Here is a 16320-nt window from a genome sequence, read left to right on the forward strand (position 1 = left end):
AGCTGCCCTCCTGAAGGCACTTAGTGCTTTCGACTGGATTCAAATCATAATTTTTTGGAGCGGGGGTGGGGCAAGGGGGGCGAGAGAAAAAGCAGTTCATTGCCCGACTGTTGGGGAGGCTTTCAAGAAACAGTGCATGATAAATCTCTGCGTCACCCAGCGACTTCCAGCTCTGCCAAGAGACCAAGCTGGTTGGCACTGCTTGCGCCCTTGCCAGCTCCCGCAGGCAGAGGGCTGGAGGAAAGCCCAGGGAAAAGTCTGTCTCCTCTAATGGAGATTCATCTCCCAGCGCAACGGTTTGCTGCCTCTCGCCATAACTCATCGCTGAGGCAGGGAGAAAAAGACCCTGTGCCTGCGGTTCATTAGCAGAGGGGCTCCACCAGCAAGCAGAGGGAGGGGAGCAGCGGACAGGATACAAAGGAGGCCATAACCAGGAACAGGGCTTGGTTTCAGCTGGGGTTTAAGTCCTGGGATCCGTTTCCTTTTCCTTCTCTCCCTGGAACAAGACACGGCTCAGCTCACAGCTGCAACACACGGTGACTGCACATTTACATGCAGGTCCTGCTAATGCCGCAGAAGACGGAATCAGGATTCAAAATTACCTTAACAGATTGGAACAAAATTACCTTAACTGGGCACAGGCTACCAAAAGGAATTTCAATAGGAACAAATGTCAGGTTCTGCACTTAAGGCAGGAATAACCAGACGCACAAATATAAGATGGGTGACATCTGCTTACGAGCAGTACATGTGAAAAGGATCTAGGGGTCTTGGTGGACCCCAAGCTGAACAGGAGTCCACAGTGTGATGCAGCAGCAAAAAAGGCTAATGCTATTCTAGGTTGCATCAACAGAAATACAGTGTCCTAGTCAAGGGAAGTAAAAGTTCTGCTCTATTCTGCCTTGGTCAGACCACACCTGGAATACTGTGTCCTGTTCTGAGCAATTTAAGAAAGATGTTGACAATCTGGAAGGTGTGCAGAGGAGGGAGGCCAAGATGACCAAGGGTCTGGAGACCAAGCCTGATGAGGAACGGTTGAAGGAGCTGCATCCGTTTAGCCTGGAAAAGAGGAGACTGAGAGCAGACAGGAGAGCCATCTTCGAATATCTCAAGGTCTGTCACAGGGAAGAGGGAACAAGCTTGTTTTCTCCTGCTCCAGAGGGTAGGACTCGAACCCATGGCTTCAAATTACAAGAAAGATGTTTCCTACTAAATATCAGAAGGAACTTTCTGACGGCAAAAGCTGCTTGACAGTGGAACGGTCTCCCTTGGAAGACGGTGGCCTCTCCCTCCTTGAGGTTGTTAAGCAGAGGCTGGAGGGGCACCTGGCAGATTTCTGCATTGCGGGGGCTGGACTAGATGACACTTGAAGTCTCAACTTTGGGTCCTGAAATCTCAAGGTCTGAGGGCTTGTTCTAAAGCAATTGTATGCAAGACGCACTGGGAGCCTTTTTGGCCGAAGAGCGAGGCAAGAATGCTCCAAAATAAAGAAAGCCAGCTCAACCCTGGAGCAGAGAGGCAGCCTTTGCTAACCCAGCGCCCCTGCAGGTGTTTCTGGGCCACAACAGCTCTCACCAGAACCTTTTCCTTCTGCGCTCCCTGTAAGAGCAGACTTCCCACTCCCGTCCTCTTTATCCATGAGCCATTCACACCAGAGCATCTCTGAGGAGGCGGAACAGCTACAGACTACGGAGGGGCCAAGAAGTCTGCCAGCTGCCCTACTAGGATCCGCTCATCAGGGGAAGATGCAGTTCAGAACTGCAGACCCTTTGCCTTGTTCCAGCTGCCATTTAAAAATAAATAACTCTCACTGCAAGATGCCCCCTGCAGGCTGCAAGAGGAACTGAGACTGATGTCTGTTTGCGGCAGAGGTACATTATGAGGTCAGCAGAAAAGGCCCCTGTGATTTCATTGGTGTGAGGAAGAGGCGACAAGATTAAGAGTGTATAGAATTATGCCTGGCACGGAGAAAGTGATTTGGTCCCTCTGGTAACACTAGACCTCGTTCATCGAAGGTTGGCAGAATCGGACAGGCTGCTCCTTCCGGAAAGGGAGCTCTTTCTGGCTAAGCCAGAACTGGGACTTCTGCCAAAGAGACTTTCCACTGCGGCAAACTTGGACAGAGATCTTCTTCTCATGTATAAGGTGGAACAACCAAAACAGAAGCGACAGCCATTACTTTACTTGCAAACACTACTTTTTAAAAAATGATCATCTTATTGTACAAGGCGGCAGGTGTGATGCGTTAAGGGCATCTTGGCCAAGATCACGGTCTTCCTCTCCCCTCTGCCGTGCAATGGGGTCCCCTTTAAGGAAACGCTGCAGCGCTTGGGACTTTTTGTTTTGGGGAAAAGGAAAGTAAGAGGAGACAGAAGGGGAGGGAAGGCCTGGCAGGGAGGAAGCAGGTCAGGAAAAGCGTCCGTCTCTCTTTCCTGACACTGGAGCCCACAGGCATTCGATGAAGATCAATGCTGGAAGACTCAGGACAGATATAGGAAAGTCCTTCTTCCCACTGCACATAAACTGTGGAGCTCCCTCCCACAGGAGGCCACCAACTTGCATGGGCTTACAAGAGGGCTGGACAAATTCATGGAAGAGAGTGGCTACTAGCCAGGATGGCTCTGCTCTGCCCCTGGTTGGAGGCAGCGATGCTTCTGAATACCCACTGCAGGAAACCACAGGGGGCCAGAGTTGCTCTTGTGCTCAGGTCCTTCTTACAGGTTTCCAACCATGATTGGGTTGATCCAATTCAAGCGGGCAGACCCCCCCCCCCACCTGCTTTCCTTTTAAGGTAAAGGGACCCCTGACCATTAGGTCCAGTCGTGGCCGACTCTGGGGTTGCGGCGCTCATCTCGCTTTACTGGCTGAGGGAGCCGGTGTACAGCTTCCGGGTTATGTGGCCAGCATGACTAAGCCGCTTTTGGCAAACCAGAGCAGCACACGGAAACACCGTTTACCTTCCCACCGGAGCGGTACCTATTTATCTACTTGCGCTTTGACGTGCTTTCAAACTGCTAGGTGGGCAGGAGCAGGGACCGAGCAACGGGAGCTCACCCCGTTGTGGGGATTCGAAGCGCTGACCTTCTGATCGGCAAGTCCTAGGCTCTGTGGTTTAACCCACAGCACCACCCGCATCCTTTTACCTTCTGCCAAATGACCTTGGACCCTGAAGTCGCCTCCCCACCACCCGCCTGGCACTCAGGATCTTTCGCACTCCGTTGTGTAATATGTGTCTGCCTTGCCTGGGTGATCAAAGACAGTGGGCAGTTTCCTTGATGTAGCTTTTCTGATATGTTAATCTTAGGATGTTAATCTTGGGTCCAGGAAACAGATCTCACCTGAAGGTGATAATGATCGCTGTCTTCCTGGCCATCCTCCTTATCATGTACATTGCTTATCACCTCTCGGGGTTGCCAAATGCACTCCTTTGTAGTTCTGTTTTATTTAAGGTAAAGGTAGCCCTGCCCGTACGGGCCAGTCTTGACAGACTCTAGGGTTGCGCGCCCATCTCACTTAAGAGGCCGGGGGCCAGCGCTGTCCGGAGACACTTCCGGGTCACGTGGCCAGCGTGACATCGCTGCTCTGGCGAGCCAGAGCCACACACGGAAACGCCGTTTACCTTCCCACTAGTAAGCGGTCCCTATTTATCTACTTGCACCCGGGAGTGCTTTCGAACTGCTAGGTTGGCAGGAGCAGGGACCGAACAACGGGAGCGCACCCCGCCACGGGGATTTGAACCGCCAACCTTTCGATCAGCAAGCCCTAGGTGCTGAGGCTTTTACCCACAGCGCCACCCGCATCCCTTTCTGTTTTATTTACCCCATGCTTAATTAGTTTTGGTAGTTTAACTTTGTCCGGGGGTGTGTGTTGAAATGCTCAGAAGAAATCTGATTGGTTCTTAGAACTCTCTGTAAAAAGTTATTTTGTGAATAAAACGACCTGGGCCAGGGGATAGAGACTGAGATTATTATACGCACCCTTCCCAGAGTCTTGCTGGTTCAAGCTTCTGAGTGTATTCTTATTAATCAGAGTTCAATCCTTCCTTTACTTTGAGAACGCCTCACCACCACACAAGCAGAAAGGCGAAGCAGAAGTGTGTGGGAGGGAACCTCTAATAAGGGGGGAAGAGAACACACTTTCACCTGTATCTTTTATTAAGTTACACTGATGGCAGCTTGATTGATGCAGGCAGACAAGGGTGGATATTCTACTAAACAAGCCCCAGGACTTTGGGAGATGAGGACAAAACAATCCACCTGAGGTTAAGCACATAACTTGGTTTTCAGGAAGGGGGGGGGGGCAGATAAGGCTTAACCTTTGCCCCTGCAGCCCAGTCTGGAATGCCTTGAACCCTTGAGTAGCTGCTACTTAAGATGAATAAAACCTGAGCACGCAAGGTGTGCTTAATCTCATGTCCCGTCTGACCACATGCAAACAGATTAGCATGAACAAATATGGTAAGCCCCTCCCCCCATTTCCCTCCAAGTCGTTATCAAAATGGCAGACATCTATTTGTGTTTGTGGGGACGAAAACAGGCTGTTCTTCCTTCATTGTCAAATTCAAAATGGTGGATGGATGACACCCACACGCTGTGCTAGGCTTCTGGTTTTTGAAAATGTCCATTAGAGAGCAGGGGACGGAACGTGGCTCTGTCAACTTGGAGGATCTTCAACAAACAAAGCAATGGCCCCCCACTTCTTGGGCTGGGTGGGGTCGTGAAGGTCCTATTTCCCCCCACGTTGGCTGTTCACTAGCCGGCCCCCTTGCATTCGGGGTCCTGCTCCTCTGGAAGGAGCCAGCTGCACCGAGTGGTCTGGTAAGGGAGGGCTGCAGAGAAGACCAGAGAGGGACCTTCCCTGGCCTGGCCTGGGGCTTCAGCACTCTCCGGGGCTGGCTCTGCAAAGGGCCCTTCAAGCTTTGCTTTCTCTGTACCAAACCACCACAGGAATCCAGGAGGAGGCTGGCCTGTCTGCCTCACGGTCTGGAGGTGGCAGAAAGGAGACCTGTCACATCGGGAGGAGAAGCCCAAGGCAAATGTTGCAGCTGGTGGGGAAAAGATTCCACAGAGGAAAAAACATCTGCAGGTGGTTCGGTGTGCGGGTGGACGAGATACCACCGTGTAGGGAGACCAACTACCAGGGAAGTATTGTGTGAAGCTTGGGGGTTGTCGCTCTCCTGTGGCGCTCAGTCGCTCTTGCTGTCCTCGCTGTCAGAATAGGCTCCCAGAAGGCTGAGGGAGGAAGCTCCTGCTTTGGGGACAGAAGCCAGAGAGGCCCCCCCAGAGGGGCTGCTTGTACTCCCAGCACCTGGAAACAGCCAAAACAGAAGCAAAGGTTGGGCGTTTTGCACAAGCTGGGGAGGCAGAGACCTCAAAGCATATTCTAGATCAGGGATGGGGATCCTCCAGATGCTGCTGGACTCAACTTCCAGCAGCTCCAACAGCCAGCATGCTCAACACTCAGGGATGGTGGGAGCTGCAGTTCAGCAACGGGAAACAAGAACTGCCAGGATCACGAGGCCATTATCAAATCTATGGTGCAACCACCTTGGGAATTCTGTGTACAGTTCTGGTGTCTCAGAAAGGAGGTTGTAGAATTTGAAAAGCTTCTGAAAAGGGCCACCAAATATATAAAGGAGATGGAGTAACTCTCCTGGAAGGAAAGGCTGCAGCGTCTGGGACGTTGTCGGTTCACAAAAAAGGCAGAGACACATTTCCCCTCTCTCGTAATATTGGAACATTCAATGGACATCCAACGAAGCTGAAGACTGGAAGATTCAGGACAGCTGAAGGAAGAGCTTCTTGGCGCAGCGCAGAGCTAGATAGCACAAGACGGCAGTGAGAGCTACCAAGTTGGGTGGCTCTAAAAGAGGCTTAGACTAATTTATGACTCTCAACGGCTACCAGCCACACAGACTCTCCTCCACTTCCAGAGTCAGAGGCAGCAATGCTTCTGAATGCCAGCTGCTGGAAACCACAGCTGGGGACACGACACTGGAGCTCAAATCCTCCTTGCGGATTTCCCTTTGGGGATCTGGGGGGCCACTGGGAGAACATGAGGCTGGACCACTGGCCTGATCTAGCAGGCTCTGGCATTCTTACCTGGAAAGCCATGTAAGACTACTGCCACACACTCTACGTGGGGCTACCTTGGAAGGCAACTCAGAAACTACAACTAATCCAGAAAGCAGCTGCTAGACTGGTGACTGGGAGCAGCTGATGGGATCATATAACACCAGTCCTTAAGGATCTACATTGATCCCAGTACATTTCCAAGCACAATTCAAAGTGTTGGTGCTGACCTTTAAAGCCCTAAATGGCTTTGGCCCAGTATACCTGAAGGAGCATCTCCACCCTCTTTTTTCAGCCTCCGAGGGTCTTTTGGGGGTTCCCTTCCCTGTGAGAAATGAGGTTACAGGGAACCAGGCAGAGGGCCATCTTGGTAGTGGCACCCGCCCTGTGGAACACCCTACCATCAGATGTCAAGGAGACAAACAACTAAATGACTTTTAGAAGACATCTGAAGGCAACCCTGCATTGGGAAGTTTTTAATGTTTGTTGTTTTGTTATCCTTTTATATTTGTTGGAAGCTGCCTTGAGTGGCTGGGGCAACCCAGCCAGGTGGGTGGGGCACAAATAATAAAGTTAGTATTATTATTAACATCATCCCTGATTTAGAGGAAGGCTGTGACCATGGGGGAAGTCAGCCCATTAGTCCTTGGGGCAATGTAAAACCTGTGAAGCAGCTAACAGAGGCTTATCTGAGCCTCTGCGGCTTCCACACACGACTGTGATGAAATGCAGGGTCTTAGGGTTTTGACACCAGTCAATTATTCCCACCCTACTCCCTAGAACCTAAGTTTACCATCAAATCTGATGGAAGAGAACCCGAAAACCTTGCCCACTATTTTGTAACACTTTGGTCAGCCTAATAAAGGAACTAGTTGACATGGCTGTGTGTGTGTGTGTGTGTGTGTGTGTGAGAGAGAGAGAGAGAGAGAGAGAGAGAGAGAGAGAGAAATACTTATAACTCTCCACCCCCTCTGTTACCTGCGCCTGGCGGTGCATCTCCACTGTCTGTTCCATTAGCCGCACTACTAACTGGCTTCCTCTTGGCAGTCACCAGCCCAGACAGTTTGACCTTGCTTGAGAGTTTCCCGATGCTCCTCTCCCAGCTTTCCACCTTCAGCTTCTTTGCTTGAGGCTCCGAGTCCTGAGATGAGGCCGGGGGGGGGGGCGGGATGGGACAGGGGAGAACAATAAGATTTTGTGTTGCATGCTGGGGGTTAAAAGGCTAACAACTCCAGCAACCTATCTGCTCAACTCTGCAATTGTGGTTGGCACAAATATAAACTTTAAAATTATGCATGTATAGTAAGCCATCTTTGTTTTCTTCCACCCAGAGAATAACTGAATGCACCAGGTGAAGGGGACCCTCTACTCTGCCAGGTACCAGTGAACTACAACTCCCAACACCCCCAGCAAGCACAGCCAAGGATGGGAGGTCATTTATTTATTTTGACAATTCAATACTGTTTTGTCACCAGATGCCCAATGCAGTAAGATTAAAAATGAAAACGATAAAATCTGAATGTGACTGAAGTTCCTGGTGGAATGAAAAACCTTCAGTAAGTGCTGGAAGTTCAAAAACCTCAACTGGAAGTTCCCATAAGATTAGCCCCCAAATACAGAACCCACTGCTGGAAACGGCAACAGAGGAGAGTGCTCTTGAGCTCAGATCCTCCTTGTGGGTGTCTTTTTATGTGCTTACGGGTGCCTGGGCTCCTGGCGGATCCAAGCCAAGCATCTGTGTCAAGGGAGACCACTAACACAGTCTGATGAGGCGCACCTGGGAAACCCCAGGACATTTCCGAGCACCATTCAAAGTGTTGGTGCTGATCTTGAAAGCCCTAAACGGCCTTGGTCCTGTATACCTGAAGGCTCCTGTATACCTGAAGGAGCGTCTCCACCCCCATCATCCAGCCCAGACACTGAGGTCCAGCGCCGAGGGCCTTCTGGTGGTTCCCTCATTGCAAGAAGTGAGGTTACAGGGAACCAGGCAGAGGGCCTTCTCAGTAGTGGTGCCTGCCCTTTGGAACACCCTCCCCTCAGATGTCAAGGCAATAAGCAACTATTTTACTTTTAAAAGACAACTGAAGGCAGCCCTGTTTAGGGAAGTTTTTAATGTTTGATTCTGTATTGTTTTTAATATTCGGTTGGAAGCCGCCCAGAGTGGCTGGGGAAACCCAGCCAGATGGGCAGGGTATAAATAATAAATTTATTATTATTATTATTGACTCAAATTGTTAAAGGCTGTGTAAATTAATACAGGAACCTTCCACCTGGCCTGGTAGCGAAGGGGCAGCCAGTGCAAGCTTTGGAGCACCTGAGTCTGTCCCCATCAACACTCCAGCTGCAGTGTTTTCCACCAGATGGAGCCTCCAGACCACGCATAAAGATGTAGCTATTGTTCAGCAATCCACACTATTCTGGCTGCATCTGCCTCAACAGTCATGATCTAGCTGTTTTCCTCCTGCTGCTGTAAACACACCCTAAAATCAAGGTGATGCCCGAGATTGGGAAGGTGTGCATGGTGTGGGCAGGCAGAGGTGCCAGTTTGAACTCATCACTAGCAATGCAATTGAGACATGACCAATGACCTGGGGCTCAGGGGGTGGGGTGGGGGTACGTCTCTCAAGGCAGCTGTCTGTGGTGGGACAGTCCTCTCTGCACAATACCTCTTGCAGGATGTCTGTAGGCTTCGCTTTTGCAAACGGCTTAGCAGGACGTGAGGCAGAGTCCTCGTCCTCTGAATCAGAGTCTTGTAGCAGCCTCCTGCTCTGAGCTTGTTCCAGCATAGTTCTGGCAGGGCGACATACAAGCAGGCAGAACCCAGGAATGTAGAAGGTTAGCTCATTGTGCCCAAGTCATATTTCAGATTGCTGCTAGCTGCTCTAAAGGAAAGATTTTGTCAAAGGAAACCAGGATTCAGGGAGTAGGGGGTGGAAAGCAATTCTAAATTTTACTGTGTAATAAACATGTAAAAATGTAGTCATGCTGCTAGCTAGTTGGCCACAGGCAGGTGGCACGATGAGCTACAGCAGGGTTTCCCAAACTTGGGTCTCAACTCCCCTCATCCCTAGTCAGCAGGACCAGTGGTCTGGGATTATGGGAATTGCAGTCCAAAAACAGCTGGAGATCCAAGTCTGGGAAACCCTGACCGACAGTGTGACAGGAAGCAGAGGATAGGAAGCCCAGGCAAACTGCAGATGGGCTGCAGCTGTCCACAAACTCCATCGGCTCCTCAGTCTCCCAGCGCCAGGGCCCCTGCCTCCAGGATCCAGTTTGTCTAGCTGACCAGCAACACAACTGGCTGCTGCTACTGTTAGCCACCTCCCTCCTCCCGGGCCAGCTCAGGGACCGGCTCCTGCTGCTTCTGCTGCTGCCACCCAGCAAATCAGGAAGAAGAGCTGCTCCATCAGGAGGAGGAGCACAGGAAGGAACAAGAGGTGGCAAGATGGCCAGGGCGGCATGAGAAGGTTTAAGCTTTTTGCAGTTCTCCCTGCCCTTCTCATCTGCAGCTCCAACGTGGGGGCAGGCCTGGCAGGGGAAATGATAAGCGGGGGGGGGGGGGCAGTTTTACTAAGTTTTTATATATGCTGTAAGCCGTCCAGAGTGACTGGGGAAACCCAGCCAATGGGCAGGGTATAAACAAACACCATCATGCTTCTGGCAAGCTCTAAGGGGAAGGAGAGGGTTAGGCAAGCAAAGCAAGGGGGGGGGGGGTAGCAGCCCCTAGTTAGCAATAAAACACACACACACACGTTTTGGTGTATGTGAGGCAGCCCTGGCTCTCACTTTGTCTCCTGCTCGTCCTCCTCCAGCTCCCGCTCTTTCTGCTGCTCCTCGTAGTCTTTGTACTGCTGCAGCATGGACTCAAAGTCCACGTGGGCCTGGCGCTGGTTCAGCTCCTTCAGCTCCTGGAGGTTCTCCAGAACTTCCATCTCCAGCTTGGAGTCCTTGGTCCTGTTCTCCAAAACCTTCGGGGTAAAGCAGGAACATCTGTTCTTATTACTTTGTTATTCTCACACTCACTCAATTAAACTAACTAGTTTAACCAAATTAACTCAAAGCAACCTACAGCAATTAATGAACAGGAACTTAAATGAAAGGGAAGGTTTCCCTCGTGGGAAAATACCTTCATTGGGTTGTTCAGCTCTTCATCCTCTCTCTCTTTCTGCAGGCGCTTCTCCTCTTCCTCCAGTAGCTTCTCGGCCTGGAAGTTCCGCGTGGCCCCGTGCTCCATGGCGTAGTCCGTGTTCTCGGGGTCTGTCTGACGGGGACACGGGAAGCAAGAGGGAGCTATTTCAGTGGGAGACCCACAGGCCGAGTTGCTCCTGGCCTGCGCACGACTGCTAGTCAGGAAGCGCACCCTGAGCGCATGGCTGGCCACTGTGAGCACAGCATGCTAGGCTAAGTCGGATCCAGCAGCTGCTGCTTCGTTCCTCGCAGGCTCTGGCCTTCTAGCCCTCATCTGTCTGTCCACTGGGGAAAGAAAGATGCTGGGGTCTGATCGAGCAGGACTCTTCTTACGTTCTTGCTAAACAAAGAACTTTATTTGCCCAAGGTGTCTTGAGCCATACTTAGCTAAAGGAATACAAATAATCAAACCCTGCCAATTTATTTAGGATGCATAGCAGGGAGGCAGAATCACAAAGGCTCTACAGGTGTCCTTCCACTGACGCGCGATTAACTCACACGCAACTGCATATACAAACAGTACAGGGAAATAAATAATTTGATTCAAAGCTGGAAATGGCAGGAGAGCGCTGGAGAGTCCATGTGGTTTGCAAAGAGACCCTCCCCAGAGCCCGAAGAGAACGTCAGTGAGGGTGGAGGAAGCCACAAAAAGTCTGGAGACACAGTGGGGCTTTGTTTAAACCGCTCAGCCTCCCCGCCTCCTGCAGGCCCCAGAGCTTCAATTCTAATTATCCACAATTTCTGGATACAGTATTTTTGGTCCAGATTGGAGAGAGAGCAGCAGAGAGGGTGTTTGCTTATCTGCAGGAGCCCAGAATGTAACCTCTGCATATGTGGGGAGATACCTGTAATTATCCTGTGCTAAGGAATGCATGATCAACACACCTCAAGGACAAGGACTTTCTTCTCCATCATGCGCTGGTTACCTCAAGGTGCTGGATCACTGCAATGCCACTCAATTTGGGGGTTCCCTTGTGCTTGACCCAGAACCTGCAGTTAGTGAGGAATGCTTTCCCACTGACCGGTGCTTCCAATTTGCTATTGCTCTGATGCATCAAATGGTGTCTTTCCATTATTTGTTTTTCAGCTGCAGTGGGGAAAAAGAAGGATGAAGACAGCTCGTACCTTGAAGGTGATTTCTGCCAGGCAGCGGGTGCATTTGATATAAAACCGGAAGATGGGAAGCCCCAGGTAAGACTCATTCTGGACCGTCTCCTTCCGGGCGTTGAACTTCTTTCCTTTGTAGATGTACTCGCCACAGGTCTTGCACCTAGAGAGTTTAAACAGTTGCTTCTTCTTATTGGGGCCTCTGGGTGGCCAGTATGAGAACAAGATGCTAGGATGACTATTACTTAAAATTGGGGGCAAAAAAATTAAGAATGCCAGCTTTGGAGGAATAGATAACTAAGACTAGGATATTGTAAATATACATACAAGTATGATAAGAGTAAGGGAAAGAAGAGAGTGTGGCAATGTTTTCACTGAAAAATGCAGTACTGTGTGTGTATTGATGTAATAAGGTACAAGAAAAGGTAAATCTGCACAGATTGCTAAGAGTATTATAACCCTGTATTGCTTCCCTGTTTAGGAAAGTTTTTAATGTCTGATGTGTTATTGTGTTTTTAATATCCTGTTGGAAGCCGCCCAGAGTGGCTGGGGAGGCCTGGCCAGATGAGTGGGGTATAAATAATAAATTATTATTGTTAATTATTATTACTATTATTACTATTATTATTATTATTAGACCAGAAACTGCAATCTCAATTCTCATGTTCACATCTGGTTCTTTATTCTTCGTTATTATATCTCAAATGAAATCTTTTTAGGTTCCACACAACTAAATCATTTCACACAGAAAGCTCTGGCGATGTAACTGAGCCAATAAGGCCCAAAAATTCACAGGGGCAGGGGGAAAGGGTCTTGCGCAACATTCTTCCTTACCGCATGTTGAAAGGTGCCATCAGTCGGACCACATACTGCCTGTCCTTTGGAAGTTTAAGCTTGGGGATCTTAGATGGATCAAAGTCTGGAGGGTAGTATTTCTAGGACACAAGGAAAAAAGATGGGTCAGATGAAAGAGCAGATCGTTCTCATGCAGGCTCTGGCAGTGCCCAGGAGCCAGTGGTCACAAAACCACATCTGTTTTCCAGTAGCACAAAAAAAAACCTACTAAGCAACTTAGCACAACCTCCATCCCAAATGAGACAGGGCCAGCCAATTCTCTCTTCCGCAAGCTTCTCTGGTCAATTTGCTTTTCAAGCTCCTTATTTATTTGTCTATCCCAATTTCCCAGCCCTGGAGAGACTGGCTGAAATTTGCTCCTGTGACACAGCGAACTTGGGCTCTTTGTTCTCTCTTGCAGCAAGGAGTGGTGAACCTTTTGGGTCTGCTTGAGAAATCTGCTCACCAGTTGACCATGCGGTGTCTTCAAAAGCACCAACACTGGTGTTGGAGGAGCAAGGGAGTGGAGGAAGCCATATTTCCCTTGCCAACTGGGAGTGCACTTCAAGGTTCCTGGTTGTATATTGAAAACCATCTCTCTACCTGCCTCGCACCTGATGTCACATGTGTTGACATTCGTCTGTCTTGAGAGATCATAGATTGCGCCTCCAGGGGTGAAGTCAAACTGCTGGAGAATCACAGCGCCTGCTATGGCTGAAGAGTCTGCTAACTTGCAACTGCTGCCTCCTGCATTGTTTTTGCTGCGTTAGCAGCACCCAGGTGATCTCCCCGGGGCACAAGCCGGGGCTGTGTCTGGAGGTCCTGGGCGACCCAGATGACAAGACCCCCTCTCAGCCTTGCTGATGTGGCCCAAAGGAAAGCAGAGCAAGACATTTGGCACCAGCTGGGCTGCAGGAGTTGCTGGAAGGGAGCCCATCTGGGAGAAGGAAAACCCTGGTTCTAAACCTCTACTGCCTTGTGGGGCATCTTCAGGAGAAGAAAAGGCTCAGGAGTAATCCCTACACAAATTCACAAGTGCCTAAGACACATGGATTGTGCCTTGTACTCCTCCTTCCAGCAACTCCTTCAGCCAAGGGTCCTGCTCTGCTCTCCTTTGGATCCAGCCCAGGACCTCCAGACTCACAGCCTACACTTTTTCCTTGGAGAGGTCATTTCTGTGCTGATGCCAACAGCCTAATCTTCCTCAGGGGATAACATGGGGAGGGAGGGAGGGAGGGGGCAAATCAGTATGCCACCTTGAGCTCCTTGGAGGAAAGGAGTGATGTAAAAGCAGCAATAAATGATATAGGATGGGGGTTGGAAGAACCAGATCTCTTAGGGAAATGAGATGTAAATGCTATAAGGACACAGAGAAAGTGGAGGCTATCTGAATCTGTTTTAGTATTTTAACTTTTGCACATTTTTTGTGGGGTTTTTTGTCAGTTTTACTGCTTTGTTGTTTGTAAACCACTTTGAGGTTTGTTTGTTCTTACAGTCAAGTTGAATATATTTTATAAGTAAAATAAAATACAAATGAATAACCCGGCATTGTCTGGCTGGCTCATCAGGGTCTCAAAGAGGGTCTATCCTAAGCTTTGAATTTGGGTTTATGAGCACAGAAAAGCCAGTGAAGTAGCAACCCAGATTCAAATCAATCAATCAATCAAAGCGCCCCAGTCCTGCGAGGGAGGTTTCTCTCCCCCACCCCAACCAGGGCCTTCCCATTAACTGATTGCCAGCCCCGCTGTTTCCCAATCCCCCCCCCCCACCTCTCCTCTTCATCCCTCCAGCCACACAGGAGCCTTTTATCTACCTGTCTCTCTACCCAATAACACAGAACCATGTGCAGTGGTACCTTGGTTCCCAAATGCCTTGGGAAGTGTTCCGGTTTTCGAATGTTTTTTGGAAGCCTAACGTCTGCGGCTGTTGGCTACTGTTTCAGGGGCGCCCGTGCCAATCAGAAGCTGCGCCTTGGTTTTTGAACATTTTGGAAGTCAAACAGACTTCTGGAATGGATTAAGTGTGGCGCTTTTGTTTTTGCTATTTATTTTGTGTTTTTGTGGCTTTTTCGGTTCATTTGTTTTTGTGACTGTGTGGCACCCAGTTCAGCTCCTCATTGATTGATTGATTGATTGACTGTGTGACTGTGGAAATGGATAAAAGTCCCCCATCCAAACAATGACCGTCATCAGTGCAGGTAAGATTTTTTAAAATTTTTTTTATCATATACAATGCTGTCTTATTTATTGTACAGTATATTGGTTATTGCTTTCCTTTTATGGATCAATGGGAGAAGGGGAACAGAGGCGGGGAAAGCGCGCCTTGGTTCTGGAACGCTTTGGTTTTGGAATGGACTTCCGGAAGGGATCAAGTTTGAGAACCAAGGGGCCACTGGAATCCCAGAGTTGGAAGGGACCCTCCCTCCCCAGGGCCCGATTCTGTCCTGGCTCCCTCTCTTCTGGGGGGCCTCTCTCCCCCCCCTTCCCAGCCCCCCCCCTCGGGGCCCCGGGATCCCCCCCCCAGCCAAGCCTCACTTTGGGGGTCCCTCATCTTTTCATCTTCACAACCCCCCTGTGAGGGAGACCCCAGAACTGACCGCTGACGTCACAGCCCCCTCCCCCCTTCCACTCACATTTAACACTTTCCTCTCCGACATCTCGCCGCTTCAGCCTCGCCGGGATCTCTCCGCTCCGCCCCGCCCCTTCCCGCCTGCGATTGGCTGCAAGCGCCCCCTCTCCGGCCGGCGCTCCCGGCGCTTTCCGATTGGCTCCCGGTGTCTGTCCGTCAGAAGGCCCGAAGCCTTCGATCACCGAATCTCTTCCTCCTAGAGCGTACGGCGTGCGTGCGTGAGATGCGTTGTCCTTCGCTTCAAGGCCGTCCGTCCAGGCAACGAGACCCGGCGCATTTTGGTTCCGGGGCGACGGGGAAGGCGCGGTTCTGCGAACATTGTAGGTTCGCTGCCGAAGGAGGAGCGAGTCTTTCAGGCAGGACAGAATTCGAAGAAGGGGGAGCCGTTGAGCTCCAGAATTTGCTGTGCGCAATCTGGTTTTCTTGCTTTCTCAAGGGATTCTGAGGCGACACCACAAACGGGTTCCGGATCCGTCCATTGGTGGAGAGTTTGTCCGTTTCCCCTGAGGCTGATGGCTGAACACAAGACCCCAGAGGAGAAAAAGAAGAGCGGAGAAGAACATGCACAGAATTTTGGACATGTTTGCTTATAGGATGTTGGCATCTGCCTGTCTTGAGAGACAGTTGCTAGATATAAAAACACTGGTCCCCTGAAATAAATTCTAAGCAAAATTGATGAAGCAGCATACATTTATTTGAGTGATCACAAAAACATACTTGCAAGATGAGTGACCAAGGCAGGCACACCCGAAAATCATCGCAGAAGCTCTTTTGCTCTGAGGGTAAAATTCCCCTCCTGTCCAGGGGTCACAACCTATCACGTCCGACTAGTACAATATTAAACTCCCCGCCCCTGTTCCCCTTCCTCTGAATCTGGCCACCATCTCTCATATTTGTGATTTTCCTTATTTGGCATTATGTTTTCACCCCTCTACATGCGGTTTTTAGCAATAAAGCCATGTTCTCTATTTCACTGAGGCATATATTTGTTCTTTTTGCTGTTCTTCTTGACTGCAATTTCTGCAAAAGCATATAACACCTATTCTTTTGCTAGCATATTTAACTACAATTTGTTCCACAAGCTATATTAGAACATCCCTAGATAAAAATCTCCCAACCATAATGACCTTATGGCCTTATGACTGTAGCCTTATGAGGCTGACAATCTCTATTTCTCAGTTTTTTATTCCCCCCTCCCCATAGATGTAGCCAGGATTTTTGTTAGGGATCAGGCCTTTGTTAGTGGGGACAGGCCTTTTGTTGGGGGGGGGCAGAACCTCAGTTAGCCATGTATTTTTTTTACTGGGGGGCAGCCCATGTGTCCTCCCCCCAATCTTTTAAGGTCGGCTCTCCTCACTTCCACATCAGCTGGCAGTTTTAAAAATAAAAGTCCTCGTGAAAGTTCATCAGAATCTTAGTGCCTATTTCTCAGAAAACATACATTTGTGTAGGCACTTCCCCTTAATATTATTTATATATATATATATATATA

General features: G+C 49.7%; 1 protein-coding gene across 1 annotated transcript; it reads right to left on the reverse strand.

Moving 5' to 3' along the window:
• Positions 1 to 4136: 4136 nt before the first annotated feature.
• Positions 4137 to 15042, reverse strand: YJU2 (YJU2 splicing factor homolog). The gene is made up of 8 exons (XM_083421837.1): positions 14833 to 15042; positions 12201 to 12301; positions 11385 to 11529; positions 10198 to 10332; positions 9858 to 10039; positions 8738 to 8861; positions 7050 to 7212; positions 4137 to 5307 (listed from the first exon to the last, which is right to left on the reverse strand). The coding sequence occupies exons 1-8, from the start codon at positions 14854 to 14856 to the stop codon at positions 5186 to 5188; spliced, it is 996 nt and encodes a 331-aa protein (XP_083277963.1). The 5' UTR covers positions 14857 to 15042; the 3' UTR covers positions 4137 to 5185.
• Between the last annotated feature and the right edge of the window lie 1278 nt (positions 15043 to 16320).

Source organism: Podarcis tiliguerta (genome assembly GCF_965153285.1).
Source record: "Podarcis tiliguerta genome assembly, chromosome: 18".
Taxonomy (NCBI): Eukaryota; Metazoa; Chordata; class Lepidosauria; order Squamata; family Lacertidae; genus Podarcis; species Podarcis tiliguerta.